This window comes from Drosophila virilis, chromosome 4, assembly GCF_030788295.1.
Source record: "Drosophila virilis strain 15010-1051.87 chromosome 4, Dvir_AGI_RSII-ME, whole genome shotgun sequence".
Taxonomy (NCBI): domain Eukaryota; kingdom Metazoa; phylum Arthropoda; class Insecta; order Diptera; family Drosophilidae; genus Drosophila; species Drosophila virilis.
This window is the reverse complement of record NC_091546.1, coordinates 10,321,432-10,336,439: the sequence shown is the minus strand read 5'-3', so window position 1 is coordinate 10,336,439 and position 15,008 is coordinate 10,321,432. Positions and strand designations below refer to the sequence as shown.

Here is a 15,008-nt window from a genome sequence, read left to right as displayed (position 1 = left end):
GCAATACTCTGTTCAAAGGAGCATTGACTACGGATAGTATGGCCCTACAAATGTTTTTTGAAAGCAATCTGTGAATTTTTGGATATACTCATGTATTTATACGGCTCATGATGGATTGGGGGAATAAAATACATATAATATATATAATAAAATATCGTAGAGACCCTGCAGTATCTGCAATGTTCGTAGGGATTTGACCTAATGCATTGGTAGATATATATATACGTTGCACAAAACAAGTATACCCTTTCAGCCCTGTGAACAGTGTATAAAGTATGGCTGGGTGGGAAATAAATGCGGGCAGCGATAGGATGTTGCTGATAAACTTACATTGGCTACGTAATCGTTTTCCTCTATATGCGTTTCTTTTATTTAGAAATGTTTTTGTTTGGGGCCGCATATTTTGGTGGCACGCAAAATATTACTTTGAAATCGTACAGTTGCAAGCACGGCGCTCATAAGCCGAAGGAGGCTGCCCCACGCAATTGCACATTTTTAGGACGACAACAAAGGCGAACAGGACGAAGCTCTTTTATTCAGCTCTGAGCTAGAAAAATTTCAAGTCAAGTGCCGGCAAGTCGTTGCTTTGTGAAAACGAGTCCTATTCAAGGCATGCCAGGGAGAGGTGAGCTCCGCCGTGAGCTAAGAACAAGCCAAACGAGAGCGAACCGAACATGAAATACCCTTGCGTCATATTTTCAACCAATTCTCATAATAAAATTACTAATCTGCCAATTGTGCCTAACATATATGAACTATATCAAAGAGTTTCGATAGTATGCTGTTCATAATTCAATGAAAAAGTCAAGACTTCTCTAGTCGAGAGTGCCCGTTGAGTAAATACCCTATACACATGGCCAAGTGTCCGTAACAAACATTGGAGCTTCCTTTTAAGCATTCACAAAAACACAGACAAACACAGCACGAAGCACGTAGTTGCATAGAAAAGCGTTCCTGAATTAGTTCAAAGTCTGATCTTTATAAAACTAATAGACCAGTTCCCTTAGAAACATTCAAAAACAAAAGGCAGCAGCTATACAATTACACTGAATGGGAATTGAGAAATCTCCTACAGTGAAAACATATAAAATACCCTCTGCAACGATTTGAGCACCACTCAAAACGGAATGTCAATGTGTCGATGATTACTATCAGAACATATTATTCAGTTTTGCCCCACGGTGGCATTGCCTGTGATGTAGTTGGAGTGTGCTACTTTGCGAAGAACTCACATTAATCTTTATTTTTATACCACAAAGATGAAAAAACATGGCCCAAGGAGGAAGCGGAACGAGTACAAGTATCCAGTTTAAAACGTTTTTTGCTTAGCATTAGAGCGAGTTAGAAAGGGGGACACATATTTAGTAGGTCGCGCTCAAGAATCTTAAAGCTTAAGCCACTCGAAATACATTATATGGCTGCCGTTTTTTTCTTTTTTACGATTCTGCAGTTTATGACGCTTGTGAACAACAGGACGGAACTCTGAACATTCCCACCGTAAGGGTAGTAAACAGTTTTTATATAAATATATATATCAGCAGCGTGTTTCTAAACTAACGCAAAATGCAACCGCTGATGAGAAGGAATCCACTCAAGACATTAGGAATGAAAAGTTAAGGTGAGGGAAAATTTGGAAAAAGTTTTTATAACATGTATCTTATAGACCTTTAAAATATCTAAGAAAAATTCTATATTATAGAGAAGGAATCCATTTAAGGTAAAGTTCGTTACAAAAATATTTGTCCAAATTGGAATAAACTTTTATGACATATAGACTTTTCTTATAGAATTTTTAAGCATAACAAATATGCTTTAAATTTTAAAGAAAAATTATTTGTCAAACATTTCAGTCAAAACTTTAATTTCCATTCAACAATATTTAAGAACTACTTACAATCAATTGGAATATTAATAATATTAATCGTTTGGAATATTACCGAGCTCTAACTCCCTCGTTTCGTATACTCTATTCGCAATAGTAAAAAGTAAGTGTATTGGGCTTGTGCAATATCTAGCAAAGCAGTTTGTGCAAATCGACTGCAATTTTCTTTCTTTTTTAAGGCCTCTAAAATCATTTTGATATCTAAGAGCACACGATTTCGACTGCGCAATACTCTGTACACTTTGCACTTATAGCTTACACTGGGTTAAACGGAAGACTATTTTCAAACTATGACTAGGAGATATCGATTTTGGCAATTCTTTGAGACAGGCTATGGGCGTGGCCACAATATTTATAGCACTCATATTTAGAGGAGGTCACCAATAGGCCTCGTGCCAAGTTTGGTGTCTACCACTCGAAATATGTAAGACAATATTTGGGTGTGCCCAAAAATATATAAATGGGGTATTTCGAAAGCAAATGCAACTCTTTATCCCTTTGTGAATAGGGTATTAATAGAGCAGTTATTCTTACAGATTTAAATCAGACTTGTAATGTTTTCCGTATCGAATCGCTGATAAGATTTTTGCTCATGTGAGAAAAGCATACTGCAGCTAAAATATTTTGAATACAAAATTAGTATAATCGAGTTTTAAAACTGAGAGAAAAGTTAAGCTTATGTAAAGCGCACGGATCCGACGGCCAACGGATCGATTTAAGTTTAAGTTTAATTCGAGCATAATATATTTATATCTATATATATTTAAGTTTATCTAGAAAATATATCCATTTTGTGGTCGTGGACGCATTCTACTCGACATCGGAAAATTTGACACAATTTTATAGTACGCTCAATTAATATTTAAAGCTTCGATCTGCTAAGTTATGATGACAAAAAGAAAAGGATTAATTCTTAAAACTATTGCCTCGTAATTAGTGTGATTTAATGCATTTTTTATTTACTTGAATTGTTCAGCTTTCCAGTTATTATGATTTAAACAATACATAGTTTCACCAATCACTGAATTTGTATACGTTCTTTAGTCGTAGCACTATTTTGATTTATATTATATATTTTATGCAACTCTTCAGTTATTTTCTTATTTATATTTTATTTGAAAAGTACACAAACTTCTTTTGGAGTGCAAGTAATTAAGTACCACAACTGCCCAATTGTTTACAAAAATGCAAACAATTGAAACATTCGGAAATCACAATTAGATTTGTTGGCGCGATGCTCTGCTGCTCTCAGCTCTTGTTTTTGCTATCTGCTTGTCCAGAGTCTGGCGCTGACCAACCGTGAGGATTGAAATCTACTCCGCTACTGAAGCGGTCTCGTCCGCAATGCAATGGATGCTGCGTCATCTAGATGAAAGCTTTGCCTTTTGCCATAAACACACACAAGAGTCAATTTTCTCTCCGCCTTTGAGCATGCGCACAGCATCCGTGCTACTGTTTTGGGTTTAATTTTGGGCCATTTGCCGAGTACGGGTACAAGTTCGGGCCAGAAGTGTTTCAAAATTACCCAAAACATTTACGTACAGCTGTTTGGCATCAGCTGCTGCGGCATTTGGACAGCAGAAGGAGCTCGAAGGTTGCTCGATTCGCAGTCATTTACCATTATTATTTAATTTAATTTTTATTACATTTTTATCATTTATTCATGTAATGCATAGTCTTTGTCTGTGATTGCCTGAATTCTCGACTTCTTTCCGTTGCAAAGGTTCACTGAGGAGCAAGCTTTTCATTATGCGCCCTAATGTGTGGGTAATGCATACAAAAGTCCTAATGGATGCCCATGTGGGCGATGCGGGAGAGCATTGACGTCTGGTCTTGGCTTGCGCAAACATAATGCCAAAGCCTTTTTTTTATGCTCGCTGCACATTTTGTGCAATCTCTGTCCGTCTGGTCGTTTGTCTATATGCGTGCTATTTTCTTTTTAGCCGCCATTGAAGTCCTTTGAATGCAAGCTCGTGTAAGTCCGCGTTAAACAAAGTGTTTAAATTGTTTGTTGAAGCCCGCCAGGGCGCTACTTATGGCCTTTCCTCACTGAATGCAATTATCAAGAGGACTTTCAGCTAAAACCTTTTAAACTTTCACAAAATTTAATGCTTAGAAGGCCTTTCTACAATCACATAACGTAGCTTCTGCATTCGTTTGCAGCTATCGGAAAGGCGAGTAGGACTCTTAAGGTTTGCAAGTATGTATAATAAAAAAAAAAAAAGAATACATCATTTAATGAGACCAGCTGTCCCGCTGTTTGCCTGCAATCGAAAAGTTTATTAATAACAAACACGAGCTGGCAAACCAGGCGGCGTTTTTCCGGTCACGTTCAAACAAAGTAATTTATAAATTTTAATTAAATTATGAGTGCAGCCCGCAGAGTGAGTGTAATTATATTTAAACAGCAGCCAAAATGTGTTTTTATATTAAATTTAAACAAGCGTGAGCGCCTTAGTCTAGAGTAACCGGCCATGAGATACCCTGCAACCAAAATAAATAAATTGAATATAATTTGTTCAAACCTTTAAACCTTTAAACGCATTTGCTGCTGATCAAGAATAGATATACTTTATAGAAGCAGCGAACACCCCTATTACACCCCCTTTCAGAGCGTACAGGGTATTAAGTGGAAAAAACCGCCAAACCAGAATCGAGAACCAAACACCCAGCGGCGGGCAATATGCTCGACGTAATCCGCGTTGTATTCGCAATGTATGCTTCTACGGAGCTGCTCATGTAGTGCATTATACACCAACAAAATCAACGTTATGCAAATTTAAATTTAAGCATAATAGAGAAAGGGACTCACCATTTTTACACCCATAAGGAGGGTATTTTAATTTGTTCAGCTAATGTGTAACACATGGAAGTGCCACCCGATAAAGTTGACAAATTTTTTGTCACCTTTCTGTTTCAGTCAGTCTAGACGGATATATTATAGAAAGCATTGTATGTTTTTAATGAATCTTTTCATGACTCAGTAGAGAAATGTTGAACTCTTCTCTATGTGCGTAAGGGTCTTCAAACTTCGGTCAACCCAAAGACAACAGTTTATTCTTGCTTGTGCATAGAGTATATTTTCTATTCCCTTGCAGCTATATGAACATGTTTGGGTATGCTTGTGCTTTACATATATCCAGCAAACAACAAATATTTGTAATGAGCCTATTAAGTCATATTAAAGCCCAAGTACAGCCAATTTTATTTAGAAAAAAAAAGGGAGGAACTCTCAAATTTACACACATGAAAATGTATTAAAGCCCTGGCTACATATGCGCACACATGGGGCAATAAAGGTAATGCAAATTGCTGCCAAAATGTGGATATTATAAATTAGACCGTCAGCTGGCTTAACAGCAGATGAACTGAACAGGCTCCTCTGAGCCAACATGCATATATTAGGCCCTGGATTTTAGTTATGGCACACGCCATGTGCCTTACTCTTACCCGAACATATTTCTACATATTAATTATATTTCCGTTTTCTCGTAGTTCCTTCTTTGTATACCCTGTAACTAAAAAATGGGTAAGAGGACGGCAGTTGTCAGTCTAAGTATGTTAAATGGAGGTTCATTTGAATTACAGGTTATTCCCTCAAAACCGATAAATATCGATTGGCTGCACTTATCGAGTTAACCAGACTGGAGTGAGGGTATGTAAGTGCGAGCATATGTTTTAGGAGACTTGGAGCTGATTTAAAGGGTATCTCGTAGGCTATCTGAGAACTATCAAGCTGCAAATCTTACAAAATTATATGTGTCACAAATAAAATTTGTTTCCTATACAAATATATGTATATATAATTTGTCGGCCGAACAGAACTAACAATTCAGAGTGCTTGAAATATGTCGCTACTTAAACTATTTCAAATCCAGCTACCCTTTGCAAGTAGGTCCTTTTCGCTAAACCACACTGTAGATTTGCGAACTTGTTTATTTTAGAAGAGAATCTCAATATATATGCAGCTGTCAGACTGATCCGCCCCTTACTGAGGAGTCCCATTGCTCAAGTTGTCATTTCCTTTGCGGTGGGCTATTATGCAACTACGAAGCTAGCCCAGATTTATGCACTATTCGCCAGGCAAGCTGATAAGAGTCCCACGAAAGTGGACTACCCTTCGCAACTGGCCACTGATTGCCGGGACAGCCAGGCTAATCTCAGAGACCGGCTGCCTCCGAAGTGTGAGGCTCTGCGGCTCACCCGTCGACAGTTGACGGCCTACGACGGAATGCAAGACAGCCAACCCATATACACGGCGCTTAATGGTAACATTTATGATCTCAGCTCTTCGCGGGATACTTTTTTGGGGCCCGGGCCCTACTCCCTGCTGGCAGGCTGCAATGCCAATCATGTGCTTAATATTGCTTGCGGTTCCATGGGCGTTTGTACCGACGATGTGCTTCAAAGATGGGAGCGTAGTCTGAACGCCGAGTTCCATATCGTTGGCTACTTGACTGACAGCGAAGGGTCCGAAAGTGACGACTATGAAAGTGACGTCTCAACTCTTGTGAGTAAACGCAGTCAGGAGCATCAGGATTCTAATCACGAATCCAATTATTGTTAGGGTCCGCATTTCAGTTCACTTTTCCCTCAAACAAACCGTGTCGCAATAGTGGCTAGAAAAAAATTAAATAAAATTATATAAAATATATACAATAAGTTATATTTGATTGCAAGGAACGATAATGAAGATTTTTGTAAGCGTAGCAGAAGTTAAAAGCCATCTAACTTTCCTTACTAGAATGGGCCAAATAGACTTGATATAACAAAAAATAGTAATAAAACAAGAAAGAAATGATATTTGTTAAGGTTGCCGAAATCAATGTTGATTTATGAGCAGGTTGGCCATCGATTTTTAATTTGTTTGAAGCGATTGATAGTAGGTATCCGGTACGAATTCTAGGATAGCAAACAGCTCATATGCTATTCCAAGCTTTAATTTGTTGAGAATTGCAAGCGTAACAACAACAATAATAAGAGAAAATATCTGAGTGAAACAGCTTGCGTTAGGCCTGCAAACATATATCCTATTTCAAGCTTAAACTAGTTGAGAATTGCAAGCGAGCAAAAATATGCGAGATGCTTATGTATCCTTCCATACTGTCTGCCTTGCCGTCTTGTGCTTCGATTCGTAAATATTTATCATTCTGCTAGTAAAACCTGAACTGATAGAATTAGTTTAAAAGAGGATTGCAAAGGGTCGTGCTTTTGTAAAATTCCGCTCAGCCATTGAAGCCTGAAGCGTCATTAAAGCTCTACAATTGGCTGACTGCATGGCATGTGGCTCAAATGGTTTTCCATTGAAAAGAAAATGTCGCTGGTGTCGGCGACATCAACAAATTCTGCGTTTTTTTTTGTCACCTCGGGCAAACTTTTCAGTTGTGCCAAATTCTCAATAGAGAAAAAATTGAATTGGTAAACGAACTGTAGCGGGGCAGGTGATACAAGTTGGGGCCATCAAAACCATCAGGTGCTACACAGCTAATAAAATCAAAATTACTTTTTCGTAACAACAGCTACGTGCTTAAGGAGTTGTAAAAAAGTTGTCCAAAAACTTTGAGCACACACTCAAAAATCAGCCAAATGTACAAAAACTCAACACACAAGGCACACAGCACACAACCTGGCTCTAAGTGCCGAGATATCTTTGATAAGCAGCCAAACACCAAATGTTATTCGATGTGTTAATTTCGATTAAATTTAAAGCTGTCAAAGCAAATAAAATAAAATCAACGAAAAAAATACGAGGACATACCCTGCAATCATGCACTGCTCACCCAAGGCAACAAGTTAAAACTTGTAGTCGAATGCTCAATACTCTTTTTTGAGATTGTAACGAGAGAGTCTGTGTGATTATTGGGATGGTGACTTGGTCAGGTGAGTCTTAAGCTGGCACCTTGAAAAAATAGATTTTTGCAGTGGGCCAGAATACAGTTTGTTTGTAGATATTTCAAGATTAAAAACTCAAATGTCTGAGACATAGGGACAGTGATAAAGACGTACCAACTTTTGTTCACTTTGCAAACGGGGTATTCAAACCACTAGCAAACTCTTGTGCACGTTGTAAACAGAGTATTCAAACAATTTCTGCAATTAAGCAATGTCTCATATCAAAGTAAACATTCAATCCGAGACGATAATCACACACAACAAGGACCAGGACCAGACACTTGCGGAGTGCCGGCTGCGTTGCTAACGACGCCCATTGTTGCACGTCGGGAATACAAAAACATAATTAACCGCGAAACTGGGGATTCCGACAGCCAGGCTATGCCTAAGCCTGTAGAGGCAGCCTGGAGAAAGCCCAAAGCTCGCCCAGCCTCCCCGTCAGGTTTATGTGACAGACGCAGCTGTGCTCGACTTTTGCAAATAACACGGTTTTGAATATAAAGTGCTCAAATTACATGGCCAAACACATTTGTAATTTGTAATTAGTTGCGCCATGCGAATATGCTGAGAGTTAATTCCTTGTCTGCGATGTGCCTGGCCCAACATTTTTGGTCACATGCTCGGCTGCCATCTTTAACGCAGTTAGTGCCAACTCAGGATTTTCTACAGTTGAGTAAATTTTCTACTGCTTATTTATACTTCTCTGACATAAAACCAAAATCCAAGGCTAGGATCTAAAGATGAATACAGTTTAAAAAACAAAATTAATTAAATTGAATATAGCTCGACTTCATCAAAGTGTTGGACTACCTCAACTTTCCTTTCTGGCTGGGTATTATTATGTTGGCAAACCTCGTAGCCTCATACTATCATAGATTTGATCAGGCATCCAAGTATTGAACATACCGCACATTTGCCATATGTCATCGAGGGTATTAATCTACAGTAAACAATTTCTTTTATTCAGCCACTCTAGAGGTTGTAGGTACATGTTATTGATTCGCCCTGGTCTGTTTTCCTATCATTCATCGCATTAGTTGACTCCACAGTAAGCAAAACCATCAAACAAATTAATTCATTCGGTGGAAATGTGGCCAGCTTGTCGCACTTGGCGTCAGAAATTCGCTCGGTTAAATCTTTGGGCGACACTGTACGGTTCTTGGGCGCTCGGTCTGTTCCCATTCATCTATAATTCCAGCACGAAGAAATTGCGACGCTCGACGTGGCTGATTGGATATGGCATCATTTTGCAAGTTGGGTTTGTTTGGGTTACGCACAACTATCAAGCAGAAACAGACACGACAGCCCTGATTGAGGTATTCCATCGTAATCCTTTGGCAGAGCAAATCAACTATCTACAAAACCTACTACTTTTGACAACCGTTTTTGTGATGCACTTTCGGAACTGGTGGCTATCCGAGGAGCTTGCCAGTACAATTAATACGCTGACAAATCTGTATCAACAACACCTGAATCCACATGACTTTAACGATTGTCTCAGCTTTGACAATTATATTATATATAAAGGCTTATCGATTTGGTTGGAAGTCGCTTCAATGTTCGTCATGCGATATGGACTGTCGCCTCCCATCAGCTTTAAACTCTTTTTGGGTCTAGTCGGTGTCATGGCAGTTCAGATGAGCATACTTCTGATTGGAATGCACTTTCACCTGGCCGTATTGTATATATATCGCTCTGTTTGGATCGTCAATCGGGAACTTCTTACGCTGGCAAATCAGCTGAGGATGTGGAACATAAGGAGTTCCCCTCGTGTTCAAGAACTGCATTGCCTGTATAGTCGCCTCTTGGGCCTAAGCAATCGACTCGGTGCTCTCTACGACTACCAAATGACGCTTTTCATGATATCCCTACTAAGTGTCAATATATTATCCATATTCTATATGATTGTCTACTGTATTAGCTTAAAGAAAATATTGACGTTCGCGCTGGCAATCAACTTTATTCAGGCGCTAGCCATTAATTTGATGGACTTCTGGTTGAGTATTGCTGTCTGCGACTTGGCAGAGCGACAAGGTCGAGCCACCTCAGCTATTTTAAAGCTATTCAATGACATACCTGAACTAGAGGTTGATCTAGACCGAAGTGTAAGTAGATGTGTGTGTGTGTTTTTTTTAAGTATACCTTAACTGAGACTCTCTTCTTTCAGATCAACGACTTTGCCCTATTTTGCTGTCATAGACGTCTAAGATTTAACCATTGCGGCTTGTTCTATGTCCATAACGCAATGGGATTTCGAATGATTGTTGCTTGTGTATTGTATTTAATCTACTTGGTTCAGTTCGATTATATGAATTTGTAACACCGCTAAATTGTATTGCTCTCAATCATTAGGAGGTTTAGGTTTAAGAAGTTAACTGTTTAAGGAGATAGATTTGGCTAGAAATCAGGAACTACTGCTTAAGTGTACAGGGTCGTGCAGAAGCTAGACAGCAAACAGGCAAAGGAAACATAAAAGTTTTTGCTTCAGGTAAACTGTCCAGGCTGTGAACTGTGACCCCTACCGTGCAGCAAAGCAGCGAGGAGCTCAATTTGGGCAAGATTCGCCTGGGGTTACATTTTACACCATTGGCGGTGCAAGCGAGATCAGCATCAGGTGGGTATCTCCGGCTACACCCAAGGCCATGTTTATGGGTAAGTAGCTCGAAGACTGTAATCCCAGCTGTGACTGTGACTAGGAAATATCGATTTTTATGATTTAAGAAAGCCAGAGTGGGCGTAAAATCTACAAAATTAATTCAAAAAATTGCTTATTAGCTACTCTGTGAAATTCCTAGAAATTCCTTCAGTTGAAGCGAGAAATCAATAACTAGACGGCGCTGCCTTTGCTTGGCGAATGCCACGGCAACATCAAAAGCTGTCCGTGTTGCGTGACACTGTCAACATATTGACAGACATTGTCAACATGTTGCTTACGGCAGGCAACATTTATAGCGCTCTCTTGGCGTTCAAAGTGCCACGCCGCTCTCAGATAAACTTTAGGAAAGCATTGGCAACTAACAACTGCATGCTCCACTGGCATTTTAAAAACTCGGGTTGCCAAAATGTTCTATTGCGACTTTGTGGAGCCAGACAGTCGCAATAGCGGCATGTGTGGGGAAGGTCAGAAGTGCTGCCAATTTTACATTATATTAGAGGGTATACCCCGGCCTTGCCTGTGGTACGTATAAAATAAACAAGCAAAAAGCCAAACCTCGTGGAAATCGGATGATTTTTGACCGAGTTATGGGGAAATTTTGACCCTTTAAGATTTTTGAAATAATGCCCAATTTGAAGGTACAATTTTAACCAGTTTTGGATGAATTGATCTCGTGGCCAAACCGTGGAGAAAGATCCAAACCTCGGTTAAATCGTATGAGATTTTACCGAAATATTGTATGGGAAATTTTGACCAATGTCTATATAGGATACAAGAATAATGTTTCCAGCTTAGATAACACACTGATTTTGTATATATATATGTATGCTAATATGTATGTGTATGTGTATGTGTGTATGCATGTATGTATATATGTATTTATGTATGTGTATATATATGCATGCATGCATTAATGAATAAATGAATATATGAATGTGTTTATTTATGTATGTATTTATGTATGGATGTGTATATGTGTGTGTACATGTGTGTATGTATGTGCGTATGGGTATGCACATATGTATGTACGCATATATGTATGTATGCAAGTAAATTGTCTTATAAATGCGCGGTAAATTTAAATAAGACAACATATTTATTAAAACTGCCCTCCTCCTCGATTCTCAAAAATTTAAGTAAGGCTTGCAGGCTTCACCTAAGAATTAGGCGCAGGTGGCTTCAACGCTGGAAGCTAAGGAGCCGGAGGAGCGTACCGGAGGAGCACCAAGGGGGCGGAGCAGGAGGCGTAGGTATGTAGGTATGTAGGTATGTAGGTATGTAGGTATGTAGGTATGTAGGTATGTAGGTATGTAGGTAGGTATGTAGGTATGTAGGTATGTGGGTATGTAGGTATGTAGGTATGTAGGTATGTATGTATGTATGTATGTATGTATGTATGTATGTATGTATGTATGTATGTATGTATGTATGTATGTATGTATGTATGTATGTATGTGTGTATGTATGTATGTATGTGTGTGTGTGTGTGTGTGTGTGTATGTGTATGTGTATGTGTGTGTGTGTATGTGTATGTGTATGTGTGTATGTATGTATGTATGTATGTATGTTTGTATGTTTGTATGTTTGTATGTTTGTATGTATGTATGTGTGTGTGTGTATATGTATGTATGTATATATGTATGTACGAATGTATGGCTTGTGAGACGCACTGCTGCTCTATTTTGTGCCAAAGACACCCACCTTGAACTCTGAAAGTCTTTATGCAGTCATTTATTTCTGCTCTCATTTCGCGAAGACAAGCTATACAGAAACAAAGCTATTATTTTCTTGTAATATATGTGCAAAAGGTATACCCTGTATACTATTCCCGAATCGAGTTTTCGGCATATATACCTTTGAATGATAGCCAATTACTGAATTAGGCAAATATTTAATTGCTTCCGGAATATAATGTTTTATGCAAATGGACTTAGGGCAATAGATTTTTAAGCGGCTTTACATTTAAATTGCAGACTTATGCGTCAGCATCGGCTGAACTATAAAGATTAGCAAACTGCAGACTTCGGCGAAACGCGACAAAGAGACCACAAAAAACCAGCATCATTTTACTTAAGCCTGGAAAGAGCATAAAACACGCTACGCCAGCGGAAAAAATTGTCAGATATTCAAACTTAGCCTGCTTCATTTTTCCATAACTCTTACTTTCTCAGCCCACACTTCCCACAGTTGGGCAAAATATGGGGTTGGTGAGCCTAGAGTCAAGCGACCTTCAAGACGGCGACCTTCAACCAAGATTAGGCCGATAAAAGGGGTGAGCTTTGTAGCGGAAAAATACTCTAGCCTTGGCCCTACCAACTTGGACGATGACCTATAAAATAAATTTATTAATTCGGCTCCAACTTACTCATTTTAGGTTCGACTTACTCATTCATGCAAGCGAGTATTCATTGTATTCCAAGTGTTATCAATGAGGGAATTCTAATAATTCACCTTTTACAATAATCTTTTAGGGTATTACCAGACATGGTCGGGCTGTAGGCATTCATTAAACATCTGAAACTTATTGCTTCCATTAGTCATTTTTATGACTTGAAAAGCACCTGAATCATTTAATTAATCACATTTAAGCAGACTTAATTCCTAATGCACACACATACCGGCCCAGCGGGAGTTGGACTTAGACGTAAAAGCAAATCACATTAAATGAGATGTTGCCACCGTTTTACGTGACCTAATCCTGATGCATTCGTCTACTCGGATCCGGATCAGGCTCGTGAAGGAATCAGACCGCACATAGATCTGCCCCACAAGAACAAACTACAACGACGACATTAAACACCACATATAGTTCATCAAAACAGACAAACCTCATCCCAATGAAGGAGACCAACACCAGTCTCCGTTGACGGGCCAGGAATCCACAGCAGGACAACAACTGCACCGTCAGCTACGGGAGCCCTCGCGGCCGGGAAGCATTCATCAGTATTTGCGTCACGCAGCGCCCAAAGAGCTGAGGCTTACGCTGAAGCTAAACCTGCCGGCTGGGGATTGCGAACAGCCTGTTGTGGATGTATGTTGACATTTCAATGACAGTTGCGAAAATTGTGAAAATGAGTTCGGCTGCCATTTTCCGCTGCGGTTTCCACTTTCCACTTTTTCCGCACAGCTTTTGTAAATTTATGCAATTTGATTATCGCGGACAGATTGTCGTGGCTGACTTAAATGCTTGGTCTGCTTTTGGCTTTAATGCAGTCGGCACGTTGTTACCCGTGGGCCTACCCGACTGTGCAATACTCTGCTCGCGGTGTAATTACCAATAGAAACCGTTCTGTAAGCTTGTACTCTAGGATATTCCACACACTAGCGTCCAACTTAAAAGGACATCAATCATAACTTATCTTTTTGAAGCTATTACAGGTTTCAACCGTGACAAACCAAGTTCCTTTTGGACGAACGGATAGCAACTACATTGCAAGTCACTAATATGCTCACTTTCACACTGTGAGCAGAGTATACAAAGAGTATATTGGCCGTGTATGTGAACCATATTGATACAGACTTGACATAACAATCATAGGCAACATTGTGTCAACATTGAACTGGACGGAGCCGCAAATCTTACATCTTCTCTGATCACAGGATCGTAACATTGTGTCGACACATTAAGGAAAATAAATTTATTTACAAGCGAAATATGTTGTTTGAGCGTTAAAGCTGAATGGCTGGCTCGATATGAGGTAACTTCACGTTGTCGCTGCAGGGCTGCCCCAAAATATCCTCCAGCATGCGATTCAATGACTCCGAGCCCAGCGCATAGCCTGCCTTGTTTACGGCGCCAATCAATAGCGTTTGGTTTTCCAAGCTTTTATCGTCGCTACTAAGAATATTTTGCAATGCCGCGTTTATCTGCTCAGATCCCATTATGTATGGCTTTTCCAGTTCAGTCTGAACTGCCGATGTTTCCATACCACCTGCCACGGGAGACCTGTGCTCTTCATTGGCTATTCTCCAAAAGCGCATCGATTGTGTGCCTAGCAGCAGGCCAGCACAAACGCTTATCAGCCACTCGATAACCGGCTTCATATTTCCAAAATTTTAAATGTAAAGCATAAAGTTTTTGTATATTGGATTATTTTCTTGTATGTGTATGTAGCCTACTTATAAAGAGCAATTTATTTATTTGTTTACCTTGTACCTCGGACTCTATCCTCCTTTTTGCCGTTTTAAAGTTCTTAAGCGATGGATCGGGTTGGTCTGCAAACCCAAAATCAAACAAACAAAAAATAAAACTCAGAATAGCAAAAAATCAGATGCAAAACAAGAACGTAGCGCGTGAAATTCCATTTTTTTGCGTCGTCCGTCTTGATCGCCAAGATGCTTGTGAGCGATAACGAGGACATAGGAAACTCAGTGCAAAGAAAAGGGACAAATAATGTCACTGTGTTTGTTGTGGGTTTCTCTGTCTTTTCTGGAAAGCAGCGCTTGGAAACAACAACAACACCAGTTTGGTTCAAATGTTGTTGTTGCAGAACTGAGTCCCGGCGCGAGTAGGTAGAAAGTTCCAGCAGGCCGTGGCATTTAAATCAAAAATTATTACGTCACATTTCTTAGAGTTTT

General features: G+C 39.5%; 4 protein-coding genes and 1 long non-coding RNA gene across 14 annotated transcripts in view; 2 read left to right on the top strand and 3 right to left on the bottom strand.

Annotated features, from left to right (window-relative positions):
- Positions 1–3,193, bottom strand: part of wry (delta and Notch-like EGF repeat containing weary) — a 29,357-nt gene extending 26,164 nt beyond the window's left edge. Inside the window, exon 1 of the mRNA XM_002052192.4 lies at positions 2,846–3,193. The gene's annotated coding sequence lies outside the window, so the exon portion shown is untranslated. The remainder of the gene's footprint in view (positions 1–2,845) is intronic.
- LOC6627333 (gustatory receptor for bitter taste 22e) lies at positions 1,846–10,095 on the top strand. Of its 3 annotated transcripts, none has more exons than XM_032438084.2 (3): positions 1,846–1,985; positions 8,824–9,879; positions 9,942–10,095. In XM_032438084.2, the coding sequence occupies exons 2-3, from the start codon at positions 8,863–8,865 to the stop codon at positions 10,092–10,094; spliced, it is 1,170 nt and encodes a 389-aa protein (XP_032293975.1). In that variant the 5' UTR covers positions 1,846–1,985; positions 8,824–8,862; the 3' UTR covers position 10,095. The 3 variants fall into 3 exon arrangements, with proteins under 3 accessions (XP_032293975.1, XP_032293973.1, XP_032293974.1); XM_032438082.2 differs by having other exon boundaries at positions 1,887–1,985; positions 8,742–9,879; XM_032438083.2 differs by having other exon boundaries at positions 1,908–1,985; positions 8,812–9,879.
- On the top strand, positions 1,861–6,521 carry c-cup (calcutta cup). 8 transcript variants are annotated; one of them, XM_032438089.2, is made up of 5 exons: positions 1,861–1,985; positions 5,378–5,411; positions 5,471–5,537; positions 5,599–5,773; positions 5,827–6,521. In XM_032438089.2, the coding sequence occupies exons 4-5, from the start codon at positions 5,731–5,733 to the stop codon at positions 6,447–6,449; spliced, it is 666 nt and encodes a 221-aa protein (XP_032293980.1). In that variant the 5' UTR covers positions 1,861–1,985; positions 5,378–5,411; positions 5,471–5,537; positions 5,599–5,730; the 3' UTR covers positions 6,450–6,521. The 8 variants fall into 8 exon arrangements, with proteins under 8 accessions (XP_032293980.1, XP_070064908.1, XP_070064905.1 ...); XM_070208807.1 differs by having other exon boundaries at positions 5,471–5,773; positions 5,851–6,521; XM_070208804.1 differs by having other exon boundaries at positions 5,471–5,773.
- Positions 4,214–4,954, bottom strand: LOC116651541 (uncharacterized). The gene is made up of 3 exons (XR_004304543.2): positions 4,695–4,954; positions 4,454–4,613; positions 4,214–4,366 (listed from the first exon to the last, which is right to left on the bottom strand). It is a non-coding gene; the product is annotated as an uncharacterized lncRNA (long non-coding RNA).
- A 3,958-nt stretch (positions 10,096–14,053) lies between the features above and the next one.
- LOC6627334 (uncharacterized) lies at positions 14,054–14,540 on the bottom strand. Its single transcript, XM_002052195.4, has one exon. The coding sequence runs from the start codon at positions 14,472–14,474 to the stop codon at positions 14,100–14,102; it is 375 nt and encodes a 124-aa protein (XP_002052231.2). The 5' UTR covers positions 14,475–14,540; the 3' UTR covers positions 14,054–14,099.
- Positions 14,541–15,008: the final 468 nt, after the last annotated feature.